This window comes from Callithrix jacchus, chromosome 1 (genome assembly GCF_049354715.1).
Source record: "Callithrix jacchus isolate 240 chromosome 1, calJac240_pri, whole genome shotgun sequence".
In the NCBI taxonomy this organism is placed as follows: Eukaryota; Metazoa; Chordata; class Mammalia; order Primates; family Cebidae; genus Callithrix; species Callithrix jacchus.
In genome coordinates this window covers 94,698,854-94,718,515 of record NC_133502.1, presented here as the reverse complement: position 1 = coordinate 94,718,515, position 19,662 = coordinate 94,698,854, and the positions used below count along the sequence as shown (strand labels likewise).

Sequence of the window (19,662 nt, the reverse complement as noted above, 5' to 3'; positions counted from 1 at the left end):
GCACCCGGGAGGATCCATCTGATGAAAACTTGCTCTTCAAGGGCAGGTTTAACATTTGACCAAGAGAGGAATAGGCTCTGCCCAGACACACAAATGTCCACAAAGACTGCCAGGCCAGCCTGGAATCCCGCCATCTCTATCAGTCACTACAGAGATAATAAGGAAAAATCTGCCCTGGGCATTCCATTCACTATGGTTCAGTCCTCAGAATATATCATCTAAGTCAGATGGTTGACCCAGGCAGCTGGTGTCCCCATGATGATTTCATCCTTTTTGTTTCATGAAAAATGTAAATCCTAATGAATGACTGTAATCTGGACATTCTATATGCTATAGACAACCTGTACTGGTTTCTAAAGTTTACTTAGAATTGAACAAGGTTTCATTTCAATAGTGGCACATAGATATTTTCTGTCACTTAGCCACAGACATTAGAAAATGTGTTCTATCATTTAAAGCACAGCTGATAGTCTTTGCTGGCTAGTTCTTCCACTTTAATCACTTTTTTCCACTTGCTAATCTGGTTTAGATTATTTTGCATTGCTGATATATTTTTTTCTTGTTCCCAGGGTATTACTTGCTAGCCAACACAAAGTTCACATCTCAGCCTGGCTACATTGGAAGGCTCTACGGCCCCTCACTACCGGGAAATTTGCAGTATTGTCTGCGTTTTCATTATGCCATCTATGGATTTTTAAAAATGAGTGACACCCTAGCAGTTTATATCTTTGAAGAGAACCATGTGGTTCAAGAGAAGGTCTGGTCTGTGTTGGAGTCCCCAAGGGGTGTTTGGATGCAAGCAGAAATCACCTTTAAGAAGCCCATGCCTACCAAGGTAAAATAGAGCTATTTGTCCTGTGTCCATGCTCAGTAGCCGAGCTGATTTGTGAATGTCCATCTAGCTACTGTCGACTGATGATATATTGTTTACCTCCAGTTCAGGCCTATGGCCTCACCCTCACACCCTACTCCCAGGCACATGCAAGTTAATCCTTCAGTTATTTTCTGTTTTCTGGGTCTCTGCATTGCATCACCTAGAGAGTTTGCTTTTGTTTATATTTTAAATTCCCTGAGACTAATCCAAGACTGGGAGTACATGAAAACTCCAAGTTCAACGGCTGAACTTTAGTTTGAAACTTTAGTCATAATTCTCTCTCTCTCTTTCTCACTCCTTCCCTCCCTCTCAAACATATACACATGCTAGTGGGAATGCTAGTATTTTTAAAAGGTGAAATCAGTGAGCCTGGTTCTGCATTAAGGCTTTAAGGTTAACAACCTAAGGCTCTAGCTGAACACAAAATGAGGAAGCTCATTAAAAAATGTAGAGCCAACGCAGCCCCAGCCAGAGAGAATTTACGTAAGGTAACCATCAGCATCTGATTTTGATAGAAATGAGAATATAAAAAGAGAACTTTACTGCAAGTGTAATGGAAAAGAAAGCTGTAATCTCTCAAGCTTAGCAACTCATAAACTTAAAGACGTTTTACAGATGCAATAAATTCTGTCAACTGTAACTCAGATATGAAACCAGTGTGGGAAAAATCCGTTTGGTTTCAGCCTGTCAGTCAGCAAATATCTCTTGAGTATCCTGTTTGTGCAAGAAAGGGGCCCAAAGAAAAATAAGAAAGTGCCATCCTTCAAACAGATAACTCACACAGTGGTAGCTCAATAAACATTGTTGAATGAATGAATGAATCAATCAATCAATCAATTAGTTGATCACATTCAAATCCAGGAGCTACCCAAAGTCCAGGGTCTCCTGGGGAAGCTGGGAACAGTAGAATCTGCACAGACATTCATAGCCCAAACTTTTCTTGGTTACAACCATGTGGACAGAATCATAGCTGTGTCCATCTATAACTTCCTGCTAAAGAAACCTAGTACACCACTCCTATCACAATGTTGCCAGGTTACTTTTAGTCCATTACAACACCCCCAGGGCATGATTAAATCTTTACCATGGTTAATCAAAGATCTTGGAAAATCTTTTGTTTCCGTTGCTAGGTAAAAAGAAAAGTTACTTTCCATTGCTAGGCAGGAATGGCATGGCAGCCTCATTGACTTACTGATTTTTGAAAGAGTTGAACTAATTTCTAACACCTCTAGCAGAGTAGAAGCATATAAGTTTTACCACAATCTCACAAACACGGCTTCTTATTATTTGTATGCTAATTAACTAGGTAGTGTTGTAAGTCTTCCTTGGGTAATTCTATCAGACTTTGATCACCTAACTAAATTGAGATATATTGCTTAGCTCATGGAGGAGAGAGAAAGTAAACAGGTCTTTCTGGTGCCACATTTCTACCCTTAGCTTAGGCTCATGCTCTTTAAGCTCATGGCCTAGACAATTTCAGGTATTTTTTGAATGAGCATTTCTTCCTGTAAATGTCATCTTACAGATGGACACTTGCAGCAGCATTATTGAACTTTCCTCTTTGATTTATTAGTCCTGAAGTCCAAGTGTCTCTGCACCTCTCAGGGATTCCCAAAACCTAACTTGAGTGCTCATTACCAATTATTTATCTTGCAAGTAGTTATAGTGACACACACACACACACGTGCGCGTGCACACACGTGCGCATATACACATGTGTACACTCGCACACATGCACACAAAAGCAGACAAATACCAGAGTCCTACAATCAGGGATGCACCAGAAAATAATGCAATTTTTGTTACACTCCATGATCTATTTTGCTAACTTTTTAAAGGAGAATAAAATAAGCATTTTGTTTATTCATTTGGCTTTCATTTATTTATTTATTTATTCATTTATTTTCTTTACTCAACCAGTATTTATTAGGTATACACTCAATACAAGAAATATACAGATGAATGAGAGTCAGTCCCTACCCTTGAGGAAGAAGAGATCACAGATGATAGATTAAGATATGTAAGCAACTAACTACCATGCAGTGTCATGTAAAGCCCATGGAAGGGCTACATAAAAAGACAGAGGAGTAGTTTTACCAGTGCTGTAAAAAAATAATGATAAATGGAGATGCACCTGAACCAGTGTTTAGAGGGTTAAAATTCAGGCCATGCTGTATTCTAACTCCTGCTCATCACTCCACCCACCTCTCCCTACCCTACTTTAATCTCTGTTGACAAATATGGGTTGTTTAGGGAATCTGCTCGTTCCTTCATATTGAGTCTCTGCTTATACCTGAATTGGTGCATGCCTTCTAGCAGATAAGAGTGCCCCACAGAATTTGCCCTTGTCTTCTCTGAAGGCCAACTACCGAGCTGCCCAGCAACTGCACAGTTCCCCACAACCACTTAGGGGAAAATGGACCTAGACCCAGCAGGGGCAGAGAAACTCTTATAGTACTCACAAAGAACTAGTCATGGATTCAGCCCCAGTGCAGATGAGGAGACAGTAAGTTCAACACTGGAAAACTCTGGCTATGTGCCTAAAAGTGGCCCTTAGTTCTTGGCAGGTCCCTGTTACACAGAAATAGCTTCTCAGAGAGTGAGATAGCCATTTGACATCCACCTTAGAGACATGCATTGGGTAAGGCAGAAAACTAAATTTCACTTACTTATATAACGTATGCAGATGGAAATAAACATACAAAAATAGATTTAAGACAAGGGATAAAATGAGAAGCCAGAGTTTCCCTTACTACTTCCTACTACTGAACTCAAAATGCTACTTCCAGCCAGGTGAAGTGGCTCACACCTGTAATCCCAACACTTTGGGAGGCCTGGGCGAGTGGAGCACCTGAGATCAGGAGTTTGACACTAGCCTGGCCAACATAGCAAAACCCCATCTCTACTAAAAAAATATAAAAATTAGCCAGGCATGGTGGAGCGTGCCTGTAATCCCAGCTACTTGGGAGGCTGAGACGGGAGAATCGCTTGAACCCGGGAGGCAGAGGTTGCAGTGAGCTGAGATCACGCCACTGCAGTCCAGCTTGGGCAACAGAGCAAGACTCCATCTCAAAATAAATAAATAAATAAACTTCAAGACTAACCTCCTCATTTGGCCAGGTGTGGTGGCTCACACCTGTAATCTCAGCACTTCGGGAGGCCAAAGCAGGAGGATCACCTACAGTCAGGAGTTTGAGACCAGCCTGACCAACATGGTAAAACCCCATCTGTACTAAAATTACAAAAAGTTATCCAGGCATGGTGGCACATGCCTGTAGTCCCATACTCAGGAGGCTGAGTCACAGGAGTCACTTGAACCTGGGAAGCAAAGTTTGCAGTGAGCCAAGATCATGCCACTGCACTTCAGCCTGGGTGACAAAGCAAGATTCCATCTCAGTAAATAAATAAATATTTAAAATTCCATTTATACTTCTTGTTTTTCTGATGGCTTTTCTTCCTGATTCACCGATGGCTTCCCCTATAACTCTAAATATATTTCCACCTGCATTTCTTCATTCATTAACCTTAACTGTGTTGGCTGACTTTGTATTATGAAAGAGAAGGAATTTATTCCTTCTATTGCTTCTGCTTTTCTCTCTCTTCCTCATAATTTTTAGTTTTGTTTTTATTTTTATTTGTCTTGGTTCCCTTTAGAGCTTTAGTACACTCAACCATTTATTTTTGGATCCATAAACTTTTGACAGCATCTCTTGACACCCCACCATGTTAAAATGAGTAAATCTCTCCCTACCCCACGCTTCCCTTCACCTCTCTTACCCTTTGATTTCCCAAATTCTCCCAGTTATACTATTACTGAACTTTCATACTGTTATGGCTTAGAATATTTATATTCCTAGAGTTAAGCCTTCTGCGCTTTGCTTATGGCACGATTTCCTTATGTGGGTCCCCTTGGCATTTTGAAGAGGACAGTTGTGCCTTTGAGGTGAGGCCTTTTCTCACATTACTGGATTTTTAGCATCTGTGATTATTGCAAAAACCAAAATTATTTCCACACATTTCTAAATGGCTCTAGAGGTGCCATCCTATTTTTGGATGAGAACTATTGGTCTTAAATTGAATCTGAGAATCTCACGCCAATTAGAATGGCAATCATTAAAAAATCTGGAGACAACAGATACTGGAGAAGATGTGGAGAAATAGGAACACTTTTACACTGCTGGCAGGAGTGTAAATTAGTTCAACCATTGTGGAAGACAGTGTGGCGATTCCTCAAGGACCTAGAAATAGAAATTCCATTTAACCCAGCAATCCCATTACTGGATATATATTCAAAGGATTATAAATCGTTCTACTATAAGGACACATGCACACAAATGTTCATTGCAGCACTGTTTACAATAGCAAAGACCTGGAATCAACCCAAATGCCTCTCGATGATAGACTGGACAGGGAAAATGTGGCACATATACACCATGGAATATTATGCAGCAATCAAAAACAATGAGTTCATGTCCTTTGTAGGGACACGGATGAACCTGGAGAACATCATTCTCAGCAAACTGATACAAGAACAGAAAATGAAATACCACATGTTCTCACTCATAGGCAGGTATTGAACAATGAGAACACATGGACCCAGGGAGGGGAGCATCACACACTGGGGTCTGTTGGGGGAAATAGGGGAGGGACAGCGGGGGGTGGGGAGTTGGGGAGGGATAGCATGGGGAGAAATGCCAGATATAGGTGAAGGGGAGGAAGGCAGCAAATCACACTGCCACATGTGTACCTATGCAATTATCTTGCATGTTCTTCACATGTACCCCAAAACCTAAAATGCAATTAAAAAAAAAAGAGAATTGGAATTAAAAACCATCCTCACCTGCCATTCATTCTTGCTCCCCTACAATCTGTCTCTCTCCAGAAGTAGAGTTATCATGCTGCAACCCTCCCCTGCAGGGACCCTTTGACTTCCTGTTGCTCTTAGGGAAAAGGCATGCTCTGGTATCAGCCACCTCTCCAGGTTCACCTCTTGTGTTTTCCTTTCTAATCACACCGAGCAATCAGTTCCTGGGGCACACTCTGCTCTCTCCTACCTTAGATTATTGCATGCCCTGTTGCCTCTGCCTACATTCTTCTTATTTAGATCTCAACTTAAACTTCATTCCTTACAAAATCCTTCTCTGACCCCACTCTCCACACCTGTCCAGGTTAGGGTCCCTGAGCATCCTATGCTTCCCCTCCATCATCCTGGAGACAACATAACATAGTGATTAGGAGAATGGACACAGCAGTCTCTCTAGTTTTAGATCCCAATTCTGCCACTTACTAGCTTTGCAATCAGAGTCAGTTTTCTTAATTTCTCTCTTTTTTATTTTCCATGTGGGATCGAAAACCTAGTAGCAATCTTGGCACTTGGTGCTGAATAATTGTCTATGGACTGATTGTCACATTCTGACTTTTGAGCAGGGGTTATTTACCCTCATTAAAATCACCTGGAGAGGGCTAGGCATGGTGGCTCACATCTGTAATCCCAGCAGGTTGGGAGACCAAGGCAGGTGGATCACCTGAGGTTAGGAGTTGGAGACCAGCCACACCAATATGGTGAAACCCTGTCTCTACTTAAAAATATTTTTTAAATTAGCTGGGCATGGTGGCATGTGCCTGTAGTCCAAGCTACTTGGGAGGCTGAGGCAAGAGAATTGCTTGAACCCAGGAGGTGGAGGTTTCAGTGAGCTGAGATTTGCACTCTAGCCTGGGTGACAGAGCAAGACCCAATCTAAAAAAAAAAAAAAAAAAAAAGAAGAAAAGAAATCATCCAGGGAGCTTTATAATGCTGATGTCCAGGTGTTAACCCCAGACCAAAGAAAGCAGACCCTGAGATGGAGCCTTACTTGCAGGAAGTTTATGAGGGTGTGCTCTTGGGATCACCACTGAAGGAAGGGAAGGGAAGGAAGCAGGATCAGGCAGAGGAAGCTGTTGGACGGCAGTGCATTCCCAAGGAAGGCCTCAGCTGACCTACAGGGAGCTCTGAAACTGGCATGGCCTTTCAGAGCTGTCCTGGGTTGATCAGTATTGTCTTTATAGTCCTGTATTGATTGGTCATTGGATGCTGGCTACCTTAGGAAGAGGGTATTGCCTTGAAATGCCAACGCACTTTCCATGGACAACTAACAAGCCGAGAGCTGTCCACTGGCTACATTTTCAGCAACTGAGAGAATAAGCTTTTCATTCCTGAAGGATCAGTTGAGTGGCACATTACAGTATCTACTGTACTGATTAGGTCAGATTCTCTTGGTTTGGGAAAAAATTCTCTTGGCATGGGAATCAGGATTTTATGAAGTGCACCAAAGTATTGTAACGTGCAACATAGAGAACTATTGCTCTGAATAACTAACCACAATAAAAGCAAAAAGAAGAGAACAATAAGAAAGACCATGTGTTTCAGGCTCATATGCAGCTCAGCTACACTGAAACCAGGCATGGTAGCCCAACAGATTTTGCGGTAGCCAAAGGCCTGTGCAAGGACATGTCTGTATAGTGTCCCTGCCCAGGTCCCCCATCCTGAAGTGCTGGGAGATGTTCCCATACAGCTGGGCAGGAACAGAGTAGAATGAATGGTCCTCCTACCCCTAGGTAGCTTTTTCATTATGAGTGACTCAGAAAGCTAGAGTCAGATCAGTTCCTTGTGTGTACCCTGTAAGCCAGGAACCCCCTGTCAAAGCTTCAAAAATCAAGAGTTTTCCAGAGCTATGACACCCAAACCTATGCTATTGTTTTTCATGTGTAGTTTCTGTCCACAGAGAGTACATGTTTCTCCAAATATTCTTGCCACTGAGAAAGGAGTTTCAAGTCACAGAGCACCCAAAATAAGCATAAGGCAAACACTACTCAGCTGTTACAGTCTGGAAGCTTTATAATGGCTGTTCTGGGTGGATTAACAACTCAATATTAACTTTATTCCAAATTGATGACAGTTTAAGAGATTTTTTTTGAGCCTATTGAGCTTAGCATACATTTTGTAATAGTTGGAATTTCTAATGACTGAGTCCTGAAATGAACTTGCTTGTCTAGATGATTCAGAGTTCAACCTGGGTCAGAACAAGGGACAAGCTGGCTGTTTATCAATTACCCACTTTGTGCTGGGCAGCACATGCTCCCTTGTTTAGTCCTCAATACACTACAATAACACCTTCCAAATTTAGGTGAAGAAACTGAAGTTTCAGGAAATCTAAATAGTTTGATTCTTTCTGTTTCCTTGTTACTCTTTTCCAAATTCCAGACAGAACCCTTGAGTGACACCTCTAAAATTTATCTCAAACATGTCCACTTCTCTCTCCTAGTCTAAGCCACCATTATTTCCTACTTAAACTACTTTGATACCTTCCTAGCTGTTTCTTCTCTTCCACCTTGTTGTCTGTATATTCCAGAAAGAGAGAGAGATGCAGCAGCCAGAATCATTTCTTTGAAGCAGAAATCAGATCTTGGCCCTCCCCTGTGGAAAACTATTCCATGGCCTTTAAAATAAAGCTTCATCCCATATTCTAGCTTTTAAGATCCTTCACAGTCAGATCACTGCCCACTTTGCTAGCTTCATCTGCCTTCATTCTGCCGTGATTGCAAGTCCCACAGTCCACAGTTGCCTGGGCCTTCTCTCTGTTCCTTGAGTCCCAAGGCTTTTCCCGACCCAGGGCTAGTGCTCTGCACAGGGGATGCCTCCTTCCCCAGTCATTCTCATGACAAGCTGACTCCCGTGCTTCTGTCCCAGGTCAGGTGCTTCCTCTCAGAAAGGAACATTCCTGACTGCCCAGTTCATAACCCCTTTCCCCATACCCAGATAACTCCCCATTAATTTGCCTAGTTTATTTTGTGTTTAACATTTATCCCAATCTGAAATGATCTCATTTGTTTACTTGTTCATTGTGCATCTCTTTTCCTATGAAAATAGAGCCTTCACGGGGACACAGACCTTGTCGGTCTTGTTCATCTTGTATCCACAGCATCTAGCACTGTGCTCTGGGGAAAAGTAGGTCATGAGTAAAATTCTGTTCAATAAATTTTGTTTGGTACCTATGTGGTCAATGAATGAACAAAAGAATGAATGAGTGGACTTTCTAAGGGTGGGAAATGGCAGAGCTGGGGTTTGAATCACGGTCTCGGTCTCGTCAACTCTGAACCCTGCCCCCTTTAGGGCAGGAATCTTTGGGTGGTCAGGGTCTCTCTCCAGTCTTGGGGAAGACCTGGAGAAAGAGGCTCCCCATGCCTGCCTTGGGGTATAGGTACCTTTTGTTATTTAATTCTCACAATACTCCTTTGAGTGAAGTAAAGTATTTCCTTTCAGTGTCCTTGGCATTTTAGAATGCAGTCAGACTAGCTCTAGGTCCCCCAGATGATCTAGTAGAAATGAATGCCTAAACTGAGAGCCTGGCATACGTGTCGCCATTGTGCAGAATAGCCTTCCTGCCTATGCTCTGTGACCTCTGGGCCCATTTCTAAAGCAAGTCAGATGTGATTCATTAGGGCCCAACTCAAAGACAGTACCTGCTTTCATGAACATTATTTCCATCTCTCAGTGAGTTGTCCCATGAGGCCAGAGCTGAGCTGAGTGAGCAGCAGCCTGTGCAGAACTATAAGGAAGTCCAGCCTTTGCTGTAATCCCATCACTTTTGGAGGCCAAGGCAGGCAGATCACCTGAGGTTGGGAGTTCTAGACCAGCCTGACCAACACAGAGAAACCCCTTCTCTACTAAAAATATAGAAAATTAGCTGGGCATGGTGGGCACATGCCTATAATCCCAGCTACTTGGGAGACTGAGGTGGAAGAATCGCTTGTACCTGGGAGGCAAGGTTGCAGTGAGCCAAGATTGCACCATTGTACTCCAGCCTGGGCAACAAGAGTGAAACTCCATCTCAAAAATTAAAAAAAAAGTCCAGGCTTTCAGCCTCTCTCCTCTCATTTCCCTCACTACCGATGCCTGCCTCCCCTGTTCCTTTCTGATGGCCTTCCACTCTGGGTGTTGCTTTACCTCGCTTTCTCCTATTCGCACTTATCCAGCCTGTTTTAAGGACAAGAGCTGATTAGATTAATAACTCTCTGCTGTGCTCTCTGGGTAGTTTAATCTTTGGCAGAAACTATAGAGATGAAGCAATGCTAAGAGTTTCCTGTAGACCATTCTAGCAAAGTAGCCTTATGGACAGATTCCATGTGATATCACAGCTGCCCACAACAGAGGCTGTTGTTGAACGCTCTCCCAACACTTCATTTGATGCCATAGCTCCCTAGGAAGGGAAGCAGTACAGCACCATTTAACAGATGAGAAAGGCTCAGGCAGAAAATTAAGGACATCATTCAAAATCACACAGCTATTAAGTGGCTGAGATGAGAAGCAGATCCAGGTCTTTTTGATTCCAGAATTAATGCTTTTTACACTAAGCCTAGTACAAAAAGCCCCCAGCCCTTGCCTGGCTAACATCAAAAGTATGGGATCAGGTGAGAAGGGGAGCCCAGCCCTAACTCTCAGGATTTCTGAAAAAAAAATTTGGACTTTATTTTTAACCTTCTGGTGTTCTAGTTTAGAAGTAACTTTGACTCCTAGGAGGGGTCAAAATTCAAGGTGCTTTACTGTAGACAAAGGAAAGCTGTGGGTTAGAGGAAAACGAAGCATAACGCGTAAGACACTTGGCTGTGGGTTCTCTGGCACTTATGGCGTTATAGTTTGAGCTAGTTATGTAACCTTCCTGAGTCTTACTTTTATTTCACGTGTAAAGCAGGTATACTAGGAGTATACCCATATATCCATAGCATATGGTAAAGATCAAATGTGATACATCATATAAAGTTCTTAGCATAGTACCCATACATATCATTTGTTAAACTTAGCTGAAAAGAGAGACGAATGAATGTTTTTTCTTAGTCCTGATCCTCATAAGGTTTTATAGACAATATCTCTTTAATACATTGATAATTATATATGCTGATTTTTCCTGTGAAGTTCTTTAAAGTAAAAATCAGGTCAGAGTTAAGCCTTTATTTTAATAAGATGAGGCGTTCTTAAAGAAATGGCTGCTTTTATTCAATTATAAACAGCTTATAATAAAATTTTTTTAAATGTTTTAAGAAACACTTTGAAAAGGGATGAATCACAAAATGGTCCTCTGGATCTGTGTTTCCTCTTTATGAAGTAGAGAGCAGGTAATCAACAGTTATCTTGAGACTTTCATACATTAAGGAGGATAATGAGGTGAGAGAACAATGCATTCCAAAACTCTTTTCCTAAAGGCCAAATATTAGGAGAGAGTGGAGAGCGATTATCAGAAATTTCATAACAATGGACACAAACATTAGCCCTTATATATTCACACCCTTAATTCCTCTTCATGCTTGGTCACACATGGTAGTATACATATTAGATCCTGCAATGCCTTCTGGCCCGAAGCTAGCCTTTCCTTTAACAAAGATTGCTCAGTGGTCTGTTAATTAGAAGCACTGGGAGGACCTCGAGATTGTATTCATTAAATATTTCTTTTGGAGAAAGACTGTTAAACAGTCCATAAATGAAAATGACTAAAGGCATTCCTTTTCACTGGGCTCAGGACAGCAGTCATTAAAATCTTTGAGGTAAATCCTTTTAAGTCTGCATTTTTACTCTGTCATAGGCCTAAAAAACAAACTTCAGAAGTCATTTACGTATTTAGGAGAAAGTACCCATCCAAGCAGTTTTTAAAACTATAAATACATACACTTTTTGTTCACTAGGTGAAAATCTGTGTCAGTCCTTCTCATGTTATGTCCCATGGAGCACAAATCCCTTGAGATATTCCATTGAAAAAGGGTTCTGTCATCAGATGAGTTTGTAGAACTTGGCAGACTGGATCTCTACTCCACACACATGAAGATTCACAAAGCACACTAACATATTAGAAACTCTCAGTAAGATCTGCATTAAAGAATCCAGTTTAACCTTGTTAAAAGGTAGCAATTTTCTCAAAGCAGTTAACCGAGAACACTTGTTTTGTATAGCACCTATCAGCATCATACTACTCTCATGGCACTTAATGTATTTAGTTAAATTGTCTACTTACCTGTCTCCTTAAATCAGATGTAAGCTTCTGGAGAATACGGCTCCATATTGTTGTGTTTGTTTTGTTTTGTTTTGTTATTCCTGATATCAATGAAATTTCTGGAACAAAGTGGGTTCTCCTGTTAGTAATCCATAAATAATTAAGACAGAAAACTGAACTATCAATGAATAGGTGTTGATGGTAAGGAAGAATAACATAATTCCATCAAAGAAAAAAGGAAGATTAAATGTTTCTGCCTTTAGATAAGATAAACCATAATCTCTTATAGCACAGCACCTGAGTAATTTGTCCTACAAGGAATTTTAGTGTGAATACTTAAAACCAGGAATGCCTGGCTAGAGTGGAAACTAGGACATTTATGGACATGTATATGCTGAGTTTGATTTGGAGCATTTTTTTTTTTTTTGAGAAAAGGTCTCACTCTGTTGCCCAGGGTGAAATGCAGTGGCATGATCATGGTTCACTGCAGCCTCCACCTCCTGGGCTCAAGGAATCCTCCATCTTAGCTTCCCACGCAGCTGGGGTGTACCCCCAGCTAATTTATTTTTCATTTTTTGTAGAGACAGGGTCTCACTAAGTAGCTCAGGCTGGTCTCAAACTCCTGGCTTCAAGCTGTCCTACTCCTACCTCAGCCTCCCAAAGTGCTGGGATTACAGGCATGAACTACCATGCTTGGCCTGTTTTGGAGCTTTTTATGATGATATTTACTAAAACCAAGAGCTGTGATTCTTCCCTTTGAAACAGCTTTCCATTCTTTAATTGTGCCTTTTCCCATTACCAAGAACCTAAATCAAATTTTACCAGCCCCCATGCAATTCCCCTGATCCTTTCCCTGCTCCTCAACACAGCTTCTCCAGCCTCCATTCTGAGATCATAATCAATGATGCAGTTGCTTCCATGTCTACCCTCCCCACCTGCTTCACCTTGGTTCTCCTAATGCCTGGAATCCCAGGGCAGCTTTCATCTTTACCCCAGTCTTCTTAAAACAGCTGGAGAAAATAAGACTAATCTCCACTGTCCCTCAATTCTAGTGGGAAAGTCTTTTATGCATCTCTTCTCTCATTGATTTTTCCTAATCCCTCATCCCAGATTTTCAGATCTGTTTTCACTTGCAGATTTCCAACTTGACCCTCCCTGCCTCATTCTTAGGTTGTGATCTTATGGGTTCATCTCCCAAAAGGATGAAGGCATCCAACACAAGCTCCTTCAGTGCTGTTCCTCTCTGAATCTTCTTCACCTGCCTCTCTTCATCTCCTGATCAATCTGACAAAGAAAGTATTATCCTTGCTCTTAGTCAAAACCAACCTGCCCATCTAGGCATTTATCTCACCTCCCTGCCTCCTCTGGGAACTTATTTCATAAATTATTCCCTCACTTGTAAATCTTCAATCTCCTTTAGTCCTTTGCACACTGCCAATATAGTTAGTCTCCTACATTTGACACAAATGAACAATAAACCTTCCTTTCATCTCAGTACCCTTTTAAGCTGCCAATCCCTCCCATTCCTTTAGCCTCCAAACTTCTCGAAAAACCTATCTTCAATTATTGTCTTCATTCCAGTGTGGCTTCTCATTCCTCAAATCCTGTCTTCTGCCCTCTGTCTGCCTCCTCCAGTGCTCCCTCGGGGTTTATCTACAGCAAAGTATATCTTATTGATCTTGTTGCAGAAATCATTCTGCAACCCGAGAAAGTCCTATGCTTCTCTCAATGTCCACTTCAGATGCCTCCTCTTCTTTGAATTTTTTAATAAGTTGTTGACTTGGGCTTTACTTGTTGGAATGATATTTGTGTAATGAAGGAGATCTAGTTCAGGAATATAAAGAGTTGGCCTGACTCTAGCATTAACTATGTAAATCAGAATGTCATGTCACCTTTCTATGAAACAAGGACATGTTTTAAAATGACCTCTTGGTCTCTTCTACCTCCTGTTATATATTTTGGCATCTTAGTAGCAGCAACTGTGTTTTAACATTATGCAGCACAGTTCTCATTGGTAACTTTCTCTACTTCATTTCCTCTTATAAAAAAATCTTTCCCTTTTTAGGAAAAAAATAGTTGAAATGTAAGTCTTTGATTCAAATTTTCACTTTTAAAATCTTTTTAACTGTGCCCTTTCAGAATGAAAATATGACTACTTGTAAAATACTCAGGGTTCTGAATTTTTAAAGGCAGCCCTAGAAGTTCACTCGAATAGAAAAGCAAGTCTAGAACGTTTCTGTAGAGATTTATAAATAGTTGGCTGTTTAACAGCAAGACATCCTGCTATAAAGAGATTAAGGAAGCAGAAAACCAATGTGTAGACAAGATACATGAGAGGAGGTGAATTTCCTACCACATTTCATGAGGTCTGGGAACATTGGAGGAGAATTGTTTCAGGATATTAATGTCCCAGCATTATCGAAGCAGAGCAGCTTAGAGAAAAGTAGAACTAGAAAGGTCATTAATTACTAACAAGATAATCAACACATTATAGGCCAGATTAAGGTGACTGTCCACAGAACAAGGACAATTATACTGTCAAGTGGAATAAGTTTTCATGTCAAAGAATAGAGGAGTTAAGGATGGAAAGGGAACCTACTCTTGAGTTTTTCAAGCTAAACTCAGCATCATTTATGAGTCCAAGAATTCTACAGTGCTTTAAATATGAGTAAGGCAGGGCTGAGATACTCTCGTTTTCCTTCTGTTTCATTTCCTTTCAGGTATTTTTTGAGGGCTTCTGTGTTTCATGCCAACTTATGAGACAATTACAAGAAGACTGATTAGCACAACTGGTAGTTGCTAACACAGTTTACAAGAACATAATGTTTATGTCAGTCAATTCTTTCATGACTTTCCTGAGTAATTAATTTCCTGGAACACTGTTGGATCAGCAATTTGTTCTCCCAGCAATGTGGAGACATCTGAAAAACAGACCGGGCATTCTTTCCCTATAGTTTTACTAATAAGCTTAATTAGGAAAACGTTTATTCCAAAGTTTGTTATGAACCTAAAAATACCACCTCCCTTCCCCACTTCCAAATTTCTATCTTGTGAATATTTCACAGCCTTACAATCATTGGATTTTAAAGGGATATTTTCCCAAGTTCTGGGTGATGCCATATTATTTTTTTGATGCTTACAATGAGATTCTCTGGGGATCTTCTGGTTTTCTGAGCTCATAGACCAAATAAGTATTTGCTGGCCTCTGGAGCTACAAGATCAACTCATGCAATTAGAAATTGACAATTCACATGTTAATAAAGACCCTCCACTTTCACCAGAGGAAACATACCTTATTTCCTTTTGCACAGATATCCCTACCTTTCTCTTCTCTCGTGTATCTTTCTCTGGATATTTTCTGCACTATCTATTTAGTTCGTACCTCTAGTAGAAGTCTCTCTCCAGGGAGTTCACAAATCACTTCACTCCGGCATACCCCACCATACCACTGACAGTCCATGAGCTTTTACTTTTTGTTTAGTATCAGGTTATGTGAGTATCTATACAATGCTCAAAAACAAATTACTATTTGTGGCTCTCCCTTTTCAGCTCAATCTTCAGGCCAACAAATTTGGTTCTCTGTTTTATTCTTCAAATGAGGAATGCCTCATAAACAAATTTGAAAGGCAAATGTAAAGCCAGAGGGGAAAAAAGGTTTCAATATATGCAACAAACTCTTAATACATTTAAAATAAATATATAAATCTAATAAATCAGTAAGCAAAAGGTAAACTAAGCAATAGGAAAGTGGATAGGATATCCACTTTCAGGCAAATCAGAAAAAAAGGAATACAACCAGAAAATAAATGCACAAATATATCCAATTTCATTATAATCAAAGAATTTTTTTAAGAAAGAGTCCTACTGTGACACCCAGGCTAGAGTGCAGTGGTGTGATCATAGCTCACTGCAGCTTTGACCTCCACAAGATCAAGTGATCCTCCCACCTCAGCCTCTTGAGTAGCTGGGATTACAGGTGTGTACCATTATGTACAGCTGATTTTTGCATTTTTTGTAGAAATGGAATCTCACTGTTACCCAGCTGGTCTGAAACCCCTGGGCTCAAGCGATCCTCCTATGTGTGGCCTCCCAAAGTGCTTTACAAGCATAAGCCACCACACCCAGCCAAAGAAATCTTAAAAGTAATGAAATAATACATTTATCTATCAAAATATTTTGAAAATATAGTACCTTGGAATATGATGTTTATATTAATTGCAGTATTTATACTGTATACCATTTGTATTCAATTTATTAAAAAATCTTTCATTTTAGATGCATGTGTGTGTATATATCTATATACACCCATTTATATATATGTTGTGTATGTATATAAATATTATATTTTATATTTATATTTGGGTTGAAATTGAAAGATTTATCTTTAAATATGTGTAATGCATACATATATATACATCTCAATGTTTTCTGGTCTAAGTGAAAGATTTATTTTTAAAACATATAATTATACATATATATACATATATATGTTTTCTGGTCTAAAGTGAAAGATTTATTTTTTAATTGATAATTGAATAAATACAATCAAATGTACATATATGTATATACAGTCATGTATCACTTAATCACAGGGATACATTCCAAGAAATGTGTTTGTTAAGCAATTTTGTCCTTGTGAGGACATCATATTTATACAAACCTAGGTGGAATAGCCTACTACACACCTAGACTGTATGGTATAGCCTATTGCTCCTGGGCTGTAAATCTGTACAGCATGTTATTGTACTGATACTGTCAACAATTGCAACACAATGGTAAGTATTTGTGTATCTAAACATATCTAAAGATAGAAAATGTACAGTAAAAATATGGTAGTATAATCTCATGGGACCACCATTGTACATGCAGTCCATCATTGAAACATCATTATGTAGTGTATGACTATATGTATATATATAAAAACATGTGCATGCACAATACACACACACACACACCCACACACACACATAACATGACCCTGGAAAGGTGAGGATGCAAGGAAATGAGGATTATCGTGTGGTCTTATATGAGGGTAAACTGCTACAATGTTTTAATAACAATTTAATTTCATGAATCAAAAAGCACTCAAACAGGCATATTTTATGACATAATTCTACATCTAGGGATTTATTAAGGAACTAATCATGGTTATGCACAAAGATTTAGCTATCATCATTCATTCCAGTAATATTTTAATACTGAGACAGTGAAAACTACCATATTGTCTGTTATTAGGGGTTGGTTAAATAAGTGTGGCATAGGTTAAAAAGGGGTTAGAGTTATGTAAGCTTTAGACTATGGCTCTGCTTCACTTCACAGATACACACTTTGGCTTGGGAATCCATGAAAATTAGACTAACTGTCTCTATGGTGAGAGGGACAAAGTCAGTATCCTGTTTGAGTATTAGCAGAGAATTGCTAAAAGACCCAGAAGTTCATCTAGAGCAGAGTGAGCCCTTGCAACCCAAGAGGAAGACTTAGATTCTTCCTTTTTGCTGTTTGTGGATTGCATTCTATGTATCTATCTTCTGGCAGGACTGATCTTTTTGTATCTCCATCCAAGTGAGCCACAACAATGACTTCAATGGTAATGCCTATTCTGGGACATGACAATTAAATTGGTCTTTACATTTTATTACATTATATTGGTCAGGAAAGTGTTCCCCCAGGGCAATGCCTTATAGTGGGAGGTGGGCCAGAGAGAAACCACATTGTATGTTTATCCCAGCACTGATTTTTTTTTTTAATATACAAAATCATAGGCAGCCTGGAGGCCTATTAAAAATCACCAGACTGGCTGGGCACTGTGACTCATACCTGTAATCCCAGAACTTTGGGAGGGTGAGGTGGGCAAATCACTTGAGGCCAGGAGTTCAAGACCAGCCTGGCCAACATGATGAAACCCTGTTTCTACTAAAAGTAAAAAAATTAGCCAGGCATGGTGGCACATGCCTGTAATCCCATCTACTCAGGAGGTTGAGACATGAGAATTCTTTGAACCCAAGAAGCAGAGATTGCAGTGAGCTGAGATTGCACCACTATACTCTAGGCCAGGCAACAAAGCAAGACCCTGTCTCAAAAAAAAAAAAAAAAAAGTAGTCACTAGACGGTCACCTGCCCTCTTCTTGAGGAGTACGTGTAAAAATCAGGAAGGCATTTGCACCTATTTTCCTTCAGTGATAATGAAAGCTTTATGGGATAATTAAATATAAAAATGTCTTCATTATTAGAGTGTGAAATTAGACACTTAGACACTAAAACATTAAAAATGATGTCGTCTTAGCTTTGTCTAATGTTCATTTTTTCAGAGGCTTTTCTCATTTATTTTCCACTTGCATTTTCAACATTAATTGTGTAGGATTAGTATTCTCTGTCCCACCATGAAAAGAACAAGAACTTTGTAATCAGACAGACTTTACTCTCAAAACAAGGGGGAAGGTGAAAATGTGTGCAAATGAAGATGAGGGTGTAGATGTGGATGTCGGCGAAGTTGTGAGTTTCCTTTTGGGAGGCCTACGTTTTCAGTGCAGAGCAGGGCAGTGACGTCTTCAGCTAAGGATGTGGCTAAGAGAGAAGGATGTGGCTGAAGTCAGGCAAGAGCTGTTGTGGAGAAGAGGAGAGGCTATGGCTGGTTCGACATTAGCCAGTTCTGAAAATCAGCCACAATCTAAGAGTCAGGCTCCTGTGCTGAGTTACCAGAATACAATGTAAACAAACATAAGGCAAAATGACAGGAAGCTGGTTGTAAACACAAGTCAAAGAAATGTTTGGTCCCATGCTATTAATTGGGAAGTTGCATCATGTCTCTCAAAATCATGTTTTAAGATACCTAAAGCAAAATAGGGAAAATGAGGAGGCTGTATAATGAAGTATATTCTATCGGGGATCAGGAAGGAGTACCATGTTTCATACCTGAGTCTGCAGCTGGCTGCTGTGTGAGCTGCTATCATAGGTTCTCTGGACCTGTTCTTCATTCTAAAAAGTGTTTGATTCTGTGGTCCCTTCTGGAACCTCCCCTGCAATTACAGTGGCCCAAAAATATGAAAATAAAGCAGATTTCTGAAATCTGTGAGTCAAGAGATTTGGATGTTTACCACCCAAATAGCAATGAAAAAGTTCAGCTGCAGGCCTGTATTCTATCACAGTGTGGTCCTAGCCCAGACCTGAAGGCTCCTGGAATCAGAAAGACTTTCACACTGGGAAAAGCTGGAAGCCACTCAATCTCTGTCCCTTGTGAAAGCCAAAAGTTGAATTAAATCAGATGGGTCTTTTAAACAAGAAAAAACTAGCCAGATGGGTTCTTTAAGAAAAAAAGTTTTGATCAGCTAAAAACTTGTTTAAAAACAAATGGTCATTCTGCCTTTTGTGGGAGATGAAGACCAAATATAGTCACTGCAGGGAGGCATGCTTTTGCAATTTAGCAACTATTTCTCAAAACAGTGCTAGGTTCTAAGAATGCTAAAATCTCACATTTATTTTTCTAGATAAAGCTTCACTTAGCCTGTCTTTAGGGATTTCTAATAATTTCATCCATTTTGCCAAGTATCTCAATATTGAAATTTTTTAAAAACTCTATTACAACTTATTGTCAAACAGTTAAATGAGTGCAATTACATCATATAGTATATCTTACAGTTGTGTCAATAGCATCTTAATGAAGGGCTGTGGAATTTCACTGACTGGATTATAGTAATTTTGTGATAATTATGCCACCAACTCTGTAGTTGTCATAACCAAATTTATCTGTGCAAATGATTTCAAAAGATTTTA

The 19,662-nt window shown here is 40.0% G+C and overlaps 1 protein-coding gene and 1 long non-coding RNA gene across 6 annotated transcripts in view; one reads left to right on the top strand and one right to left on the bottom strand.

Moving 5' to 3' along the window:
* Positions 1-19,662, top strand: part of MAMDC2 (MAM domain containing 2) — a 187,092-nt gene that overhangs the window by 111,007 nt on the left and 56,423 nt on the right. For all 5 annotated transcript variants that reach the window (XR_013533029.1, XR_013533030.1, XM_054254976.2 and 2 more), the window contains one exon: positions 570-835. Coding sequence is in view for 3 of the 5 variants with exons in the window: in XM_054254976.2 (XP_054110951.2) it covers positions 570-835 (266 nt within the window). In the remaining 2 variants the exon portion in view is untranslated. The remainder of the gene's footprint in view (positions 1-569; positions 836-19,662) is intronic.
* On the bottom strand, positions 10,776-12,032 carry LOC118153963 (uncharacterized). Its single transcript, XR_004743828.3, has 3 exons — positions 11,914-12,032; positions 11,572-11,768; positions 10,776-11,104 (listed from the first exon to the last, which is right to left on the bottom strand). It is a non-coding gene; the product is annotated as an uncharacterized LOC118153963 (long non-coding RNA).